This window comes from Haplochromis burtoni, unplaced genomic scaffold, assembly GCF_018398535.1.
Source record: "Haplochromis burtoni strain Fernald_Lab_line unplaced genomic scaffold, NCSU_Asbu1 Contig_615, whole genome shotgun sequence".
Classification (NCBI taxonomy): Eukaryota; Metazoa; Chordata; class Actinopteri; order Cichliformes; family Cichlidae; genus Haplochromis; species Haplochromis burtoni.
The window spans coordinates 127,947-140,080 of NW_024582976.1; the positions used below are offsets into that span (position 1 = coordinate 127,947).

Here is a 12,134-nt window from a genome sequence, read left to right on the forward strand (position 1 = left end):
GTGTGTGTGTGTGTGTGTGTGTGTGTGTGTGTGTGTGTGTGTGTGTGTGTGTGTGTTTTGTTTTTCCCCACTGATAGTCTCTAGTTTTGAAATTATGAAAGTCTCCTCATCAGCCTCAAAAGCAATAATGATGACCTTTCTCTGTCCTGGAATCTCAACAACATCAACATGTTCAAAGAGCTGCTTTCACTTTATCATGGTTGAGAAAACGAGTAAATCATGGGACTTTTATTTCTTTCTTTCTTTTCTTGTATCTCCTTCACTAATTCAACTTAGGGTTGCCAGACCATAGATTTAACGCAAAACTATTCCTCGCATATAAAGACAGTTAATAATAAGTTAACAGACAAACCATACCATAACTAAAACCACAGAACTAGCCTTTTAGCTCTTTTGCCAAGCATATTTGTACTATCTATTCTGTAACAGCAACTGTTTTAATAAAAAGGCAGGTCTAGTTGCCTCTTTTTGTTAACCATCTTAATTCTTAAGTCTGAGGTTACTCATCTGGATAAACCGGATAAAGGCAAACCATTCTTGTAAAAACAATAGACAAAAACGTGTTCTACAACTCCCATTCTTAATGCCATGACTTTGAGTGAGATTATTGCCTTGTGCCTTTTAACTCATTCACGCTGGCAGTGAATGAGTTAAACCCATTGACTCATTCACTGCAATTGATGGCTATAGACGTCAATGGCAGTGAATGAGTTAACATGCAAACATGAAAATTACAAAAGAGTAGTACAAATTACAAGTACAAATTTAAAAAGATCACAGATGTACAAGTAATTAGAATAATCCTTTAATTGTCCCACAAGGGGAAATTTGGGAGTAGTAATAAGCAATAAGTAATGTGTAAGTAAATAGACGTAGAATCAAATTAATTAATGAAAATGGAAATCTAATCTGGCTTGTGCTTTCCAGAAGACTTTTTAGATCTGATTAATTACACTTATAAAGTTCTGGAAATATCCCATAACCTTTGGTGTACACCATGGGCTTCCTGGCTTTAATTGCCCAACTTCCTTTTTTCGATCCTTTCTCACGGGAAACATTAAGTCGATAAGAATTTTGAGATAAAAATAACTTGTGTTTTGTTGTAGTTCTATTTTTAGATTTGTGAGTTGTAATCTCGTAACATGACTTCATTGCTCTTGCATCACATCACAGTGGAATTTCTCGTTCCCTAGGCGATGTGTACCTTTTGTTTACTTGCAAGTGCAAAGAACCTGCAGTCATTATTTTTTTATTTTTATCCAATGTAATTTTAGGTAACTGCTTCAAACTGTTTGCAGGGTACACATATAGTATAATAATGAATCACAAAAGGCTTCCTGTGAGCATTTTTAAGGAGTTCTATATGCCAGCATACTGTTTCCCCTTTAGTGGGAATATCCACTAGTATTCATTTCCTCCAACAAATATTTACATGATACACACTTGAAGAAGATCACTGGAACCTTCGCAGTGTTTAAACAAAACTAAACTAACATAGGGAAAATCCTTTATGTATTTAAATATTGTAGCTGTCTTGTGCTAGTCAAGGGATGTCATCATGGAAGATCTTTTTTATCGACGCATGAAAACTTGTATATGTAAATATAAATATATTAGAGGTGTTTAACTCTATTTAAGAGACACATAATGTAAAACAAAATTAAATGACATATTTTGACAGTTGATACTTGACTTATTTACTTATGGATTGATATAAATTTTTTAGAGTAAAAATTTTCATTTGATACAAAGTTTGGTTTATTGGCAAATATTTTTCTGATTCTGACATAATAGTAAAATGGGCTACACAAACGATAACAGTTAGTCATTTTACCTTTTTAATACCTTTGTCCAAAACAATGTGGGAAATAGGGATATGTAAGCTAGGGAATAATAAATACTAATATCATACATCAATATTGTTGTGTGAAAACAGTGGGTTCCTCTGTTTTGTTTGGTGGAAAATGATCATCTTTATGTCATAATGGAGAAATTTTTGAGCTCCATCGAGTGATGATTGAAGTGTTGTTTGCATCATACCCGTTTTAATCTAAAGAAGGGAAAAAATTCCCAGGTCTGTTTTGGGAAATGATTTTGAGTTGTGCTCTTTGCTGTTAATAAGCCGATTTTGATTTTTAGTTCTGCTCTTTCAACTTAATCAATCAGCTTTGACAATGTTCTTAGGTATTAAGTACTAGTTCTAAAAATACAAGGACAAAATTGTTATTCTAGGACATTGTTCATCCGTCATTCATCAAGCGTGACCTTTTGTACATTTTTAAAAATACTTTATGATGTACCATTGACATTTTTCCACTTTCTTTCGGTCATTTATGAGGAGGAAGTTAGCTCATTGCACCTGAATGTCTGAACGCATTTAGCAGCTTTTTATCTCACTCTAGCAGAGCTTGTTTTATGACCTCAGTGACTAATGTAGGAAAGCATGCTCATATCCTAACTGTTGCTTTATCACAGTATTCAAATTACAGTAGTAAAACTGAAGAGAAGAAAAAAATTAGTTGATAAATTTAAGTTGCAGTAAGTCTAAGTGTACCAGTTATCATTCCCAATGCTTAGTCAACAAATCAGTTAATAAATCTGGTAATAATAAATATTTCAGAGTCAGAGTAAAACAATTTAAAATGATAATTAAAAAGTGAATGTGAAACAGATAACTCTCTGCTAAACTAGGGCCGTGAAAAACTAAATTCTCAGACACTAATTGATATTAAAAATTAACTTGACTAGCTACTGATACTGTTGCAAATAAGTATCATCTGCGGTGTCTTTGTGCTTCCACTGAAATAACTTCACATGTCAGTATTGAACAGTTATCGAAATGTTAAACTGCCACGAACATTTTAATGTTAGCTGTATTAACTGCTGTAATGAACATTTTCTTTCTTCAGGGTATCTATTTGAATTTTTCTTTTAGATTTATAACGCTTAATGAGCAGCATGCTCTCTCTGCAGCCATTTAAACTGAATCTGCGGTTTAACCCTTCAGCTTTTCTTCTCTGGATGACATGGAGGTCCAAAGGGCCTTGAAGGTGTTGGATCAAAATGTTTCTTTTTCATCATCATCAGGGAAAACCAAAAAGGGGCTTATGGGAAGCATGTATAATGTAAATAGAATTGTTCCTACCACAGAACCCTGTGGAACTCCATAATTAACCTTAGTTTGTGAAGAGGACTCTCCATTTACATGAACCCATTGGAGTCTATTAGATAGATATGATACAAACCACAGCAGTGCAGTACCTGTAATACCTTCAGCATCCTCGAATTGCTGTAATAAAATGTCATCATCAAGGCATCCGTTTTCGCACCTTGGCTCGTGGAATTAGGCAGAGGATCAATAGGGGGTCCAGGACACTCTCAATAGGGCTTAAAAATCTGGGACTCTCCACCAGTTGCTCTTAGAACTGAAGAAGCTTCTTGGATGAGAGGTGAAGCATCTTCAAGAAACAGACGTCCAGACGCTTTTTCTTTCCAAGGTCGTTAGACTTTAACTGATATAGTTACTCAGCCATTCAATATCAATTTTGGTGTCCGATTCAAATTACCGGGTGTCATTATTGTCAATGTGAATTATAATTTTACAGATTTTACATTTACCCCATAGCCAGCTGTTTTCAATTTCCCTCAGACACATGAAGAGGTTGGTGGTGTACTTTAGGCTTCTGTTTAGGACGGTACTTCATCCCTACCGTCACCCAGCTCTCCAGTTTTTCTGGCTGCTCAGGATATTTGGCACACTGAGCAGGAAAGTGCAGCAAGGACAGGTGAAGAGGCCATGCTGCTTGCGAGTTGGCTACAAGCTAAGCTAGTGAATCTTTAAAAAGACAGTGAAAGAATCCTGTCAATATAATTAGCATGTAAATCCACAGAGTGTGCTTTAGATAAAACACATGAAGGTTACACTATAAAATAAGACGTTATGTATACACTTTTTAACTAAATTGCGTACACAGATAAGCTAAACAAAAACACAAATGTGCGTTTTAACAAGAACATAATGGGAGATGATAAATATTGAATTTATGACATGTTATTCTTTTCACTATTTTTTTTATAATTATTAGCTTTTTAATTCCTAATATAATTCTCATGTCCATATCAATTTCTTGACTAAATGTTTTCATAAGAGCTGTGACTCAGGAGTTAGAGCATGTTCCCTACTAATTGGAACGTTTAGATTAAACCTCTACATCTCATGCTTTGAATAAATACAGCATACACACAATAATGTGCAGGTCACATTAATGACTTGTCAAAACAGTAACGGTATATTTTACGCTTTATTCAGCCATTATTACATGTCTGATGCACAACAGGTTAGCAGATAAGAAGCGAAAAAAGGATTTGTTTAGTCTGGCTTTTATGAATGGTTTCTCTCAAAAAATAAAAATAAAGTAGATAGAAAGAAACAGCAACCAATGTTTATTGTCTTCCAGGAACCAGAGTGGGCAACATTGACAGCTGACTAAGGATAAGAATGGGCTTTAAAAGCCTTCCACATAATACTTGCTTTGTTTTCAGATTCATTTCTTTCATAGTATTTGTCTATGCATCTTTCTACAAATTCACCAAAAATTTGATCCGTTAACAAAATTGTTTGCAGTCTCCATCTCATTGAACTTGCATAGAGATTGCAGCATGATCACTAATCACAATACTACATCTAATATAGAAGCATTTTTTGACTTGGGATTGTAACTCTTTGGATATTTTTAAAAAAATAGCGCATGAATGGCACTTTCTTTCTTTCTTTTTGCATGTTTTGTCAGTCTGGGTGGATCTGTCCATTACTGAGTAAAGTTAAAGTCCCTTCCTACAGTGTAGATTCCTTCTAAAGCAGACAGTTAAAAATATTCTCTCAAAAAAACGGGTTGTCATCAATGGGGCTACACACAGATAGACATATAATTTATTTTTGTGAGAGGATATTAACTTGAATGACAATATAACTCCCATGCGGAGTTACATTGACTAGTGTATAGGGATGGCAACCCCTCTAGCCTAACTTTTAAGACAAATGTGAAATAAACATTTAGTCAGCAATTTTATGTCTGATGTGGTCAGATGCATTTATTGCATTTAAGATCATCTTAGATTTAAAGTCTTGTATTCTATTGAATACTTGTTTCATTTAGTTTTCTCTTTGCGCTGACATTCCAGCTCATTATATTAACAATGAAACTTTCCTGTTTGGTCCTCGCCATATGTTGTTGTTATTATATTATCCTGGTGTCTTTTAGATTGTGCACAAAAAACCCCCCAACAAAACAAACAAAAACCACAAATTTACACATACATCATACATTCAAGCACTCGCACACACTGAACACAGAACCTGTTTTAAACACTGGCATTTCCCTTTGTGGGACGCCTAGCTGCTGTAGGTTTTTGACACACTGTGTCCTTATACAGAGAGATTGACAGTTTGTAAGGGTTGTTTTTAAAAATGTAGACCATGGTTCCCAGAGCTTCTCTATTAAGCTGTTGTCTTGGTCACGCGACCCCCTGAATGCCTTCATGCATGTAGTACTTCCATGCTCAACTATTGTAATTTATTAATTTTCGGCTCTTTGAAAGCCTTTAGTTGATCCAAAATGCTGCAGGGACTAGAAAGAGAGATCCTATTTCTCGCATACTTGCTTTTATTCGTTGGTTTTCTGTTAATTCCAGAATCTTTTTTAAAATTCTTCTCCTCACATACAAGGTTTTGAATAATCAGGCCGCATCTTATTTTAAATACCTCACCCCAACCAGAGCACTTCACTGTCAGACTGCAGGCTTACTTGTAGTTCCTAAGGCAGAGCCCTTAGCTTTCAGGGCAGCTCTTCTGTAGAACGACCTTCATTTTGGATTTGGGAGACAGACACAGTCCCTACTTGCAAGATTTGGCTTAAAACTTTTCTTTTTCATTAAGATTATAGTTATATAAGGTATATATATAAAAAAATTCAATTGGATTTCAACTTTTCAATTTTGTCAGCAGGCCGATTGAGCCCCCATCAAAGAAGGAGGTTGTTCCAATCATGAGACGACCAGATGAGTGGAAGGACCCATGGCGACGGTCCAAATCCCCCAGGAGACGTCCGGCACCGGGCTCGCCCCCACGGGGCCGCCGGCATCATCGACCATCAGGCTCTTCAATCTCTGTGTCCAACTCCTCTAGGTAGGGACTTCTCCATATTAGGCTTAACATGGAGCCTAATAATGAAAGGTGTTATCCAGTTTCCAACACCTTAGGGACAAAGGCTGGGTTAGGCCTTAGACACGCTTTAGTGAGTCACGGGGTCAGCTGTAGACAAGAGGGGTGAATAGACAGAGCCTTTAATTCACTAACTCGCTTGGCTGTGGTTACAGTCAACAGCAGAGCGGTTTTAAGAGAGAGAAACTTCAACCCCACTGCCCCGATAGGCTCAAAGGGGTGGGCATCTAAAGAGGGCATCTAAAACGACTGACAGATCCCATAAAGGGACCAGTGGTCTAGTGACTTGGAGCGTTTGACGTGCCTCCCTCATGAAGCAACATATAAGAGGGTGCTGACCAGCAGGTTTATCTCCAAACCCCACGTGGCAGGCTGAAATAGCTGCCAAATAGACCTTTATGGTAGAAAAAGCTCTCCTTTTGTCCAGCAAGTCCTGAAGAAAACACAACAGCTCCACCACTGAACGCTGGAAAGGGATTATCTGCCGTAGATCTCTTCGAAGAGATCTACGGCAGTCCGGCCGTATCTCTGCCAAATCTGCTCCACCACCTGTGGGTGAAGCTTCCATTCTCCGAACAGTGGATTTCCTCTGGACAGGAGGTCCGCCCCCCCGTTCAGAATTCCTGACATGTGAGTTGCTCGAAGGGAGAGGAGCCGTGTGCTGCTCCACACAATTATTTCCCTGGCTAACCTGTGTAGCTGCCGGGAACAGGTACCGCCCTGGCGGTTGATATAAGCAACTACAGTGGAGTTGTCTGTTTTCACAAAAACATGTCGTCCCCTGAGATATGGCAGAAAATGCCGTAAGGCTAGGAGCACCGCGCGGAGCTCCAGCACATTTATGTGATTCAGAGCCTGTCTCTGTGACCAAATGCCATTCAATGCTCTGCCCATCATAGTTGCACCCCAACCTGACAGGGATGCATCTGTGGTCAGTGTCACCCTGGATGATACTGCCCCGAGAGGTACTCCTGCAGCGAGAGTTGTCGGGCTCCTCCAAGGCCGGAGAGCCCCACGACTGAGATGTCAGGGAGGTCACAGCTGCAGAGAAGCGACCCATTAACTGCAGGAATGGTCATTTGCGTCTCGTACTTTCACCCCTCAGTACCCTCAGGGGGGAAGTTACACAAATGGAGTGCACTGAGAGCCAAAAACAACCTTCGTCCTGTTCTGGTTACTTTTTGTTTTAGTGTAGAAGGTAGAAAGGAATTGCTTGATAATTCTTCAGTAGCCCATTCAGAATTTTAATTGGGTTTATTCCATGTGCATTTCAGGTCCTCGTCCCGCTCTTCATCATATACAGGCTCCGGATCGTCCCGTTCCCGCAGCCGTTCTTCCTCATTCAGCTCCTACTCCAGCCACTCGTCCCAACGCAGCTCCTTCAGCGGCAGCCACTCTAGGTACATAAATCTTATAGTGTGTTTGTGTTTTTAATGTGTTTCTCCTCTCCAACACCATTTTTTGACACATTCTGCTAAGATATGTCAAGCCACTCGAGAATTTCTAAAATTGAAAACAAGCAACTGACTATGAATCGCATTGTTTTGTGCATTTGAGTGATCTGATCTGATCTAATTTATAGGTCTCAGTCTTTCTCCACATCTCCCTCACCAAGTCCAGCAGCACTGAGGAACGCTAAGAACAAAGCAGACCTTCAGCCTGTTGTAGCCAAAGGGTAAATATTAAAAATTTTAAAAGTTTCAATGTAAATCCTGAGCAGAGAGTGAGCTGCTTTGGCGGAGGTTTGCACTTGAAGGGCTTCTTGTTGATCGGTAGCTGCAAGGTTGCATTCCTATGCTGTGCAATGCAGTGGGCGTTAGAGGCACAGCACTGGAGTGGTTCAGGTCCTACTGTTGGAGCAGACTTTTTGTGTCAGTCTCTGTAACCATGTGTCCTCCTCTGCTTCTCTCTTCTGTGGTGACCCACAGGGCTCAGTTCTAGGCCCCCTCCTCTTTTCTTTGTATGTGCTCCGTCTTGGTTTTATACTGAGCAAATACACCGTTGCTTTTCACTTTTATGCTGATGCCTGTCAGATCTATGTAAAGAAAAAAGGCACACATTCTATACAGCCATGACTTCAGTGTCTTGATGACATTAAAGCTTGGGTGTCTTGTAACTTTAAAATTCAATGACAAAAACACTAAGATTATGCTTTTTGGTAGCCCCACTGAGACCTCCAATGTGTCTTTAGATTCCTTGACCCAGTATAATGAGACAAAGCTCGGGGTCAAAGTGGACTCTGAACTTTAAGCTTAACAGTTAGATTAAGGCAGTCATAAAATCGTGCGTCTTTCAGCTCAGGCAGTTGGCTAAAATAAAACCAAATCTTTCACGGCAGCACTTTGAGACAGTTATTCACAACTTTGTTACCACTCGGCTGGATTACTGTAACAGACTTTATATAGGGGTCAGTGCTTCATCCATTACTCATCTACGGAGGGTGCAAAATGCTGCAGCTCGTCTTTTAACTGGCACTTTAAAGTCTGAGCACATTTCCCCTATTTTAGCTTCACTTCACTGGCTGCCCATTCCTTTTAGGATTCATTTTAAAATTATTTTAAAGCCCTCCATGGCCTAGCCCCATCTTATCTCTCTGAGCTGCTACTGACTTATACACCCACGCGCTCTCTCAGGTTAGCTGATTAACTGTTCCTGAATGTACCCAGGACTGAGCGTAAACTCAGAGACTCTGCTTTTGCTGTAGCAGTTCCCAAACTGCTTCTATACAGGCCTCTTCTCTGCCTGTTTTTAAAATCACTTCTGAAAACCCGTCTCTTCACCCTGGCCTTTGACACCTTGTGAGATGTTGTTTTTCTTAGTTTATTTTTCTTTTAGTTGTTTTATTTAGTTTTGGGTTTTTTTGTTTCATTTTATCTACTGTTCTCAACTTATTTACTGTACAGAGCTTTGGTCCTGTGCTGGCTGTTTTAAAGTGGATTATACAGAAAGTTGGATTCGATTCGATTGGATAGTTGCATGCTAGCTACTAGTGGTGCAACGGATCACGATTGATCCGAATTCCGAACCGATCCCAGTCCACGGTTCGGCATGCACGTGATCCGAAGATTCGAAAAAGAAAAAAAAAGTATGTGTGTGGTGCGCATGGTCAGTCTGTTGAGCGGTAGTTATGGTCAGCGCTAGCGGTCCAAGTAGCGGAGTACAGGAGTTTGCGGCATTTAAGCAGCCCTTTGCTGGCCAATCCGACCGGGCTATTGGGGTGTTTAGCTGCAGACGGGAGGCCGTATTCCGTTGTGCAAAACAAGGGGTTTAAACTGATGAACGTGCTTGAGCCACGCTATGATATCTCGTTGCGCGTCCACTTCAGCGACAAGATCGTTCCAAGCAGGTATGAGCAGGAGAAGTTTAAAGTTATGGCTGAACTGTCCCAGGCATCTTCTGTTGCTCTAACTACAAATGGGTGGACCTCCAGGGCAACGGAAAGCCACGTGACCGTGACCGCTCGTTATATCACAGCGGAGTGCTAGGTACAAGCCCTGTACTGCCCTATAGATTACATTAGATTAAATGAAACTTTATTTATCCCTCGGGTGGTTTCCTCTGGGAAATTCAGTTTCCAGTAGCACAGCACCGACAGAAGTTGCAGAATGTGAGCAGAAATATACCATATATACACATATATAAATACAGAGAACACAAAAGGGATAAATACAATAAATAGGAATAAGAATACAAGGGAACGGCACATTTCAAGTATTGTGAGTGTATTACACCGTTGGATATTAACAAAAACTATTGCACAGTGAAAAGGCACTACAGCTACTTTTTCCCCCCTCCTTTGTCCCCGTTTCCCCTCCCTCTCCCCTCCAGCGAGGAGTTAGACAGTTTGATGGCCTGTGGGACAAAGGACTTTTTAAGTCTGCTGGTTCTTGACTTTGGGAGAAGCAACCTTTCCCTAAACAGACTTTATGGCTGTGTGCAGAGGATGCAGAGGCTGCCCAGCATGGTCCATAATGTCCATATTGCACCTTAATTTGTTTTTATATAAGTGCGTGGAATGAGTCTTCAGTTGAATGTTTTTTAATAAGCAAAAAATACTTAAATAAATAAATGGCAAGTCGAATTTTTGTCTTTTTTTTCTATTTTTGCTGATCCGAAATTGATCCGATCTGTGACTTAAAACTGTTATCCAATCCGAACCGTGAGATTTTTCATCCGTTGCACCACTACTAGCTATTATCACATGCCTGCCATTACTGTCTGTATACCTATAAGATCCCTTTTCCTTCCCTAGCATACCACTGAAGCAGGATGCCATGCCCCCTCCTCGCAGGGACAGGCCTCCCATGAAAAAAGCTTCCAGCCCTTCTATGCCTTCCGGACTGCAGTCCAGACCATCCAAACCCTTGCCAGATGGAGGAAAGCCTCCTAACAATCCACGAGATGCTGGAGGTGCAGGAGCTGGTGGAGCAGTCAAACCCCTGCCACCCAGGGAACCTGGAAAACCTGTCAACTTGAGGGAAGGCAGGCGGAAGGAGCGACAGCAGCATCCTCCTCGAAGGTAAGCATCTCATCTTAAAGCTTGTTTTGTTTTACAGGACACAGAAATTCACAAAAATGGTTATACACTTATACATTTGACATGATCTATTACAAGATTATTGGCTTTAGGAGAAGTTACTAGTGTTGTTTTGTAGCAAGAGGCTCCTGGATACAAACCCATGGAGGGCCTGTTGTGGATTTTGCTTCTTATTTAGAATGAATAAATAAATAAAAAAGATGACATTGAAAAAGGAATTTAAGCTATTTCAAGAATCAGGAAAAGTTGTCTGCACACCTAATTTGGTTTGGCATTTAACTAGATGCAAGACCTTTATGAGGCAATGCAATGTCAATGAATCAGCATAAAATAAGAGGACTGCATTAATCTGTTAATGTTAAAATTTAAACACAGCTTGGAATCTGTGTTGCTATACTTTTCTTTGGGAATTGGGAAAGGATGGTTCAGTTGTGACACACATAACATATCCTTCATGAAGCTAACAGAGCAGTCTCAGTTGTGTTAGGTTAAATGATGATTAGATGAAAAGTTGGCTTGAACAGGAAAAAATGTGACAGAGTTCACTATGACAAGGAAGAAAGGCAAAGAAAAAACAAAAACCAAAGAGCTAATACTCTGTTCCAGGTATTTCAATTTTTTTTTTCTGAAGTCTGTTGTTTTACTCTCTTTTTTTCTTTTTTGGGGGGTGCAAAAGGAAATGACCAGCAAAAGCACAAACATAAACAAGAGTAGCCCATATTATTCTTTATTTCACACAGAACAAAGAGAGAGACAGAAGCAGATGATGTACTGTGACAGCCCCTAAAGATGTTAGTCAAAAGAAGAAGAAATTGTATGTTAAGTGAAGTCTGACTGCAACAGTTCAACAAAAAAGAACTCTTAGTTCTTAGTCTTAGTTATTAATCCTCAGGCCCTTCCAGAACTCTTATGGTACTTAGATTTGTCATTCTGTTACTTACTTAAATGTGTGGCTCCTGCTAAATTCTCAAGTGAGCATAAAACATTTTGGATGTTCTCCATGTGTGTGTAGGTGGATGGCAGCATGTTGGCCCACCATGTTTATTTTGCTCACGTTTTCAAGGAAGTGCACAAACAGTGAACGGCGTTGTTTAAAAGTTTCATTTGCAGTAAGGAGAACTGTGTTCTTATTTGCATATTTTTGTAATGTAAGTGATAATGCAGATGTATTCCACTTTGGGGGAAGACCATAGAGCTCACACGTGGGCGAGTGAGTGGGTGCATAGTTTGAGGAAAAACCTCTCTTTTGTACGCTTATGTTTGTGTTTGTTTATGAGAGTGTGTGAGAGAGCAACATCAGCCAAAGCGGAAGAAGAGTAAAAGGGCAGGGAAGAACAGTCTGTGTGTGCAAGGCTGTTTTCGTGTGTGTGTGTGTGT

General features: G+C 39.8%; 1 protein-coding gene across 4 annotated transcripts in view; it reads left to right on the forward strand.

Moving 5' to 3' along the window:
• Window positions 1-12,134, forward strand: part of zc3h18 (zinc finger CCCH-type containing 18) — a 41,103-nt gene that overhangs the window by 14,906 nt on the left and 14,063 nt on the right. For 3 of the 4 annotated variants that reach the window (XM_042214822.1, XM_042214824.1, XM_042214825.1), the window contains exons 7-10: window positions 6,002-6,184; window positions 7,495-7,620; window positions 7,803-7,895; window positions 10,473-10,739. In XM_042214822.1, coding sequence (XP_042070756.1) covers window positions 6,002-6,184; window positions 7,495-7,620; window positions 7,803-7,895; window positions 10,473-10,739 — 669 coding nt within the window. The remainder of the gene's footprint in view (window positions 1-6,001; window positions 6,185-7,494; window positions 7,621-7,802; window positions 7,896-10,472; window positions 10,740-12,134) is intronic. The other variant, XM_042214823.1, reaches the window with a different exon arrangement.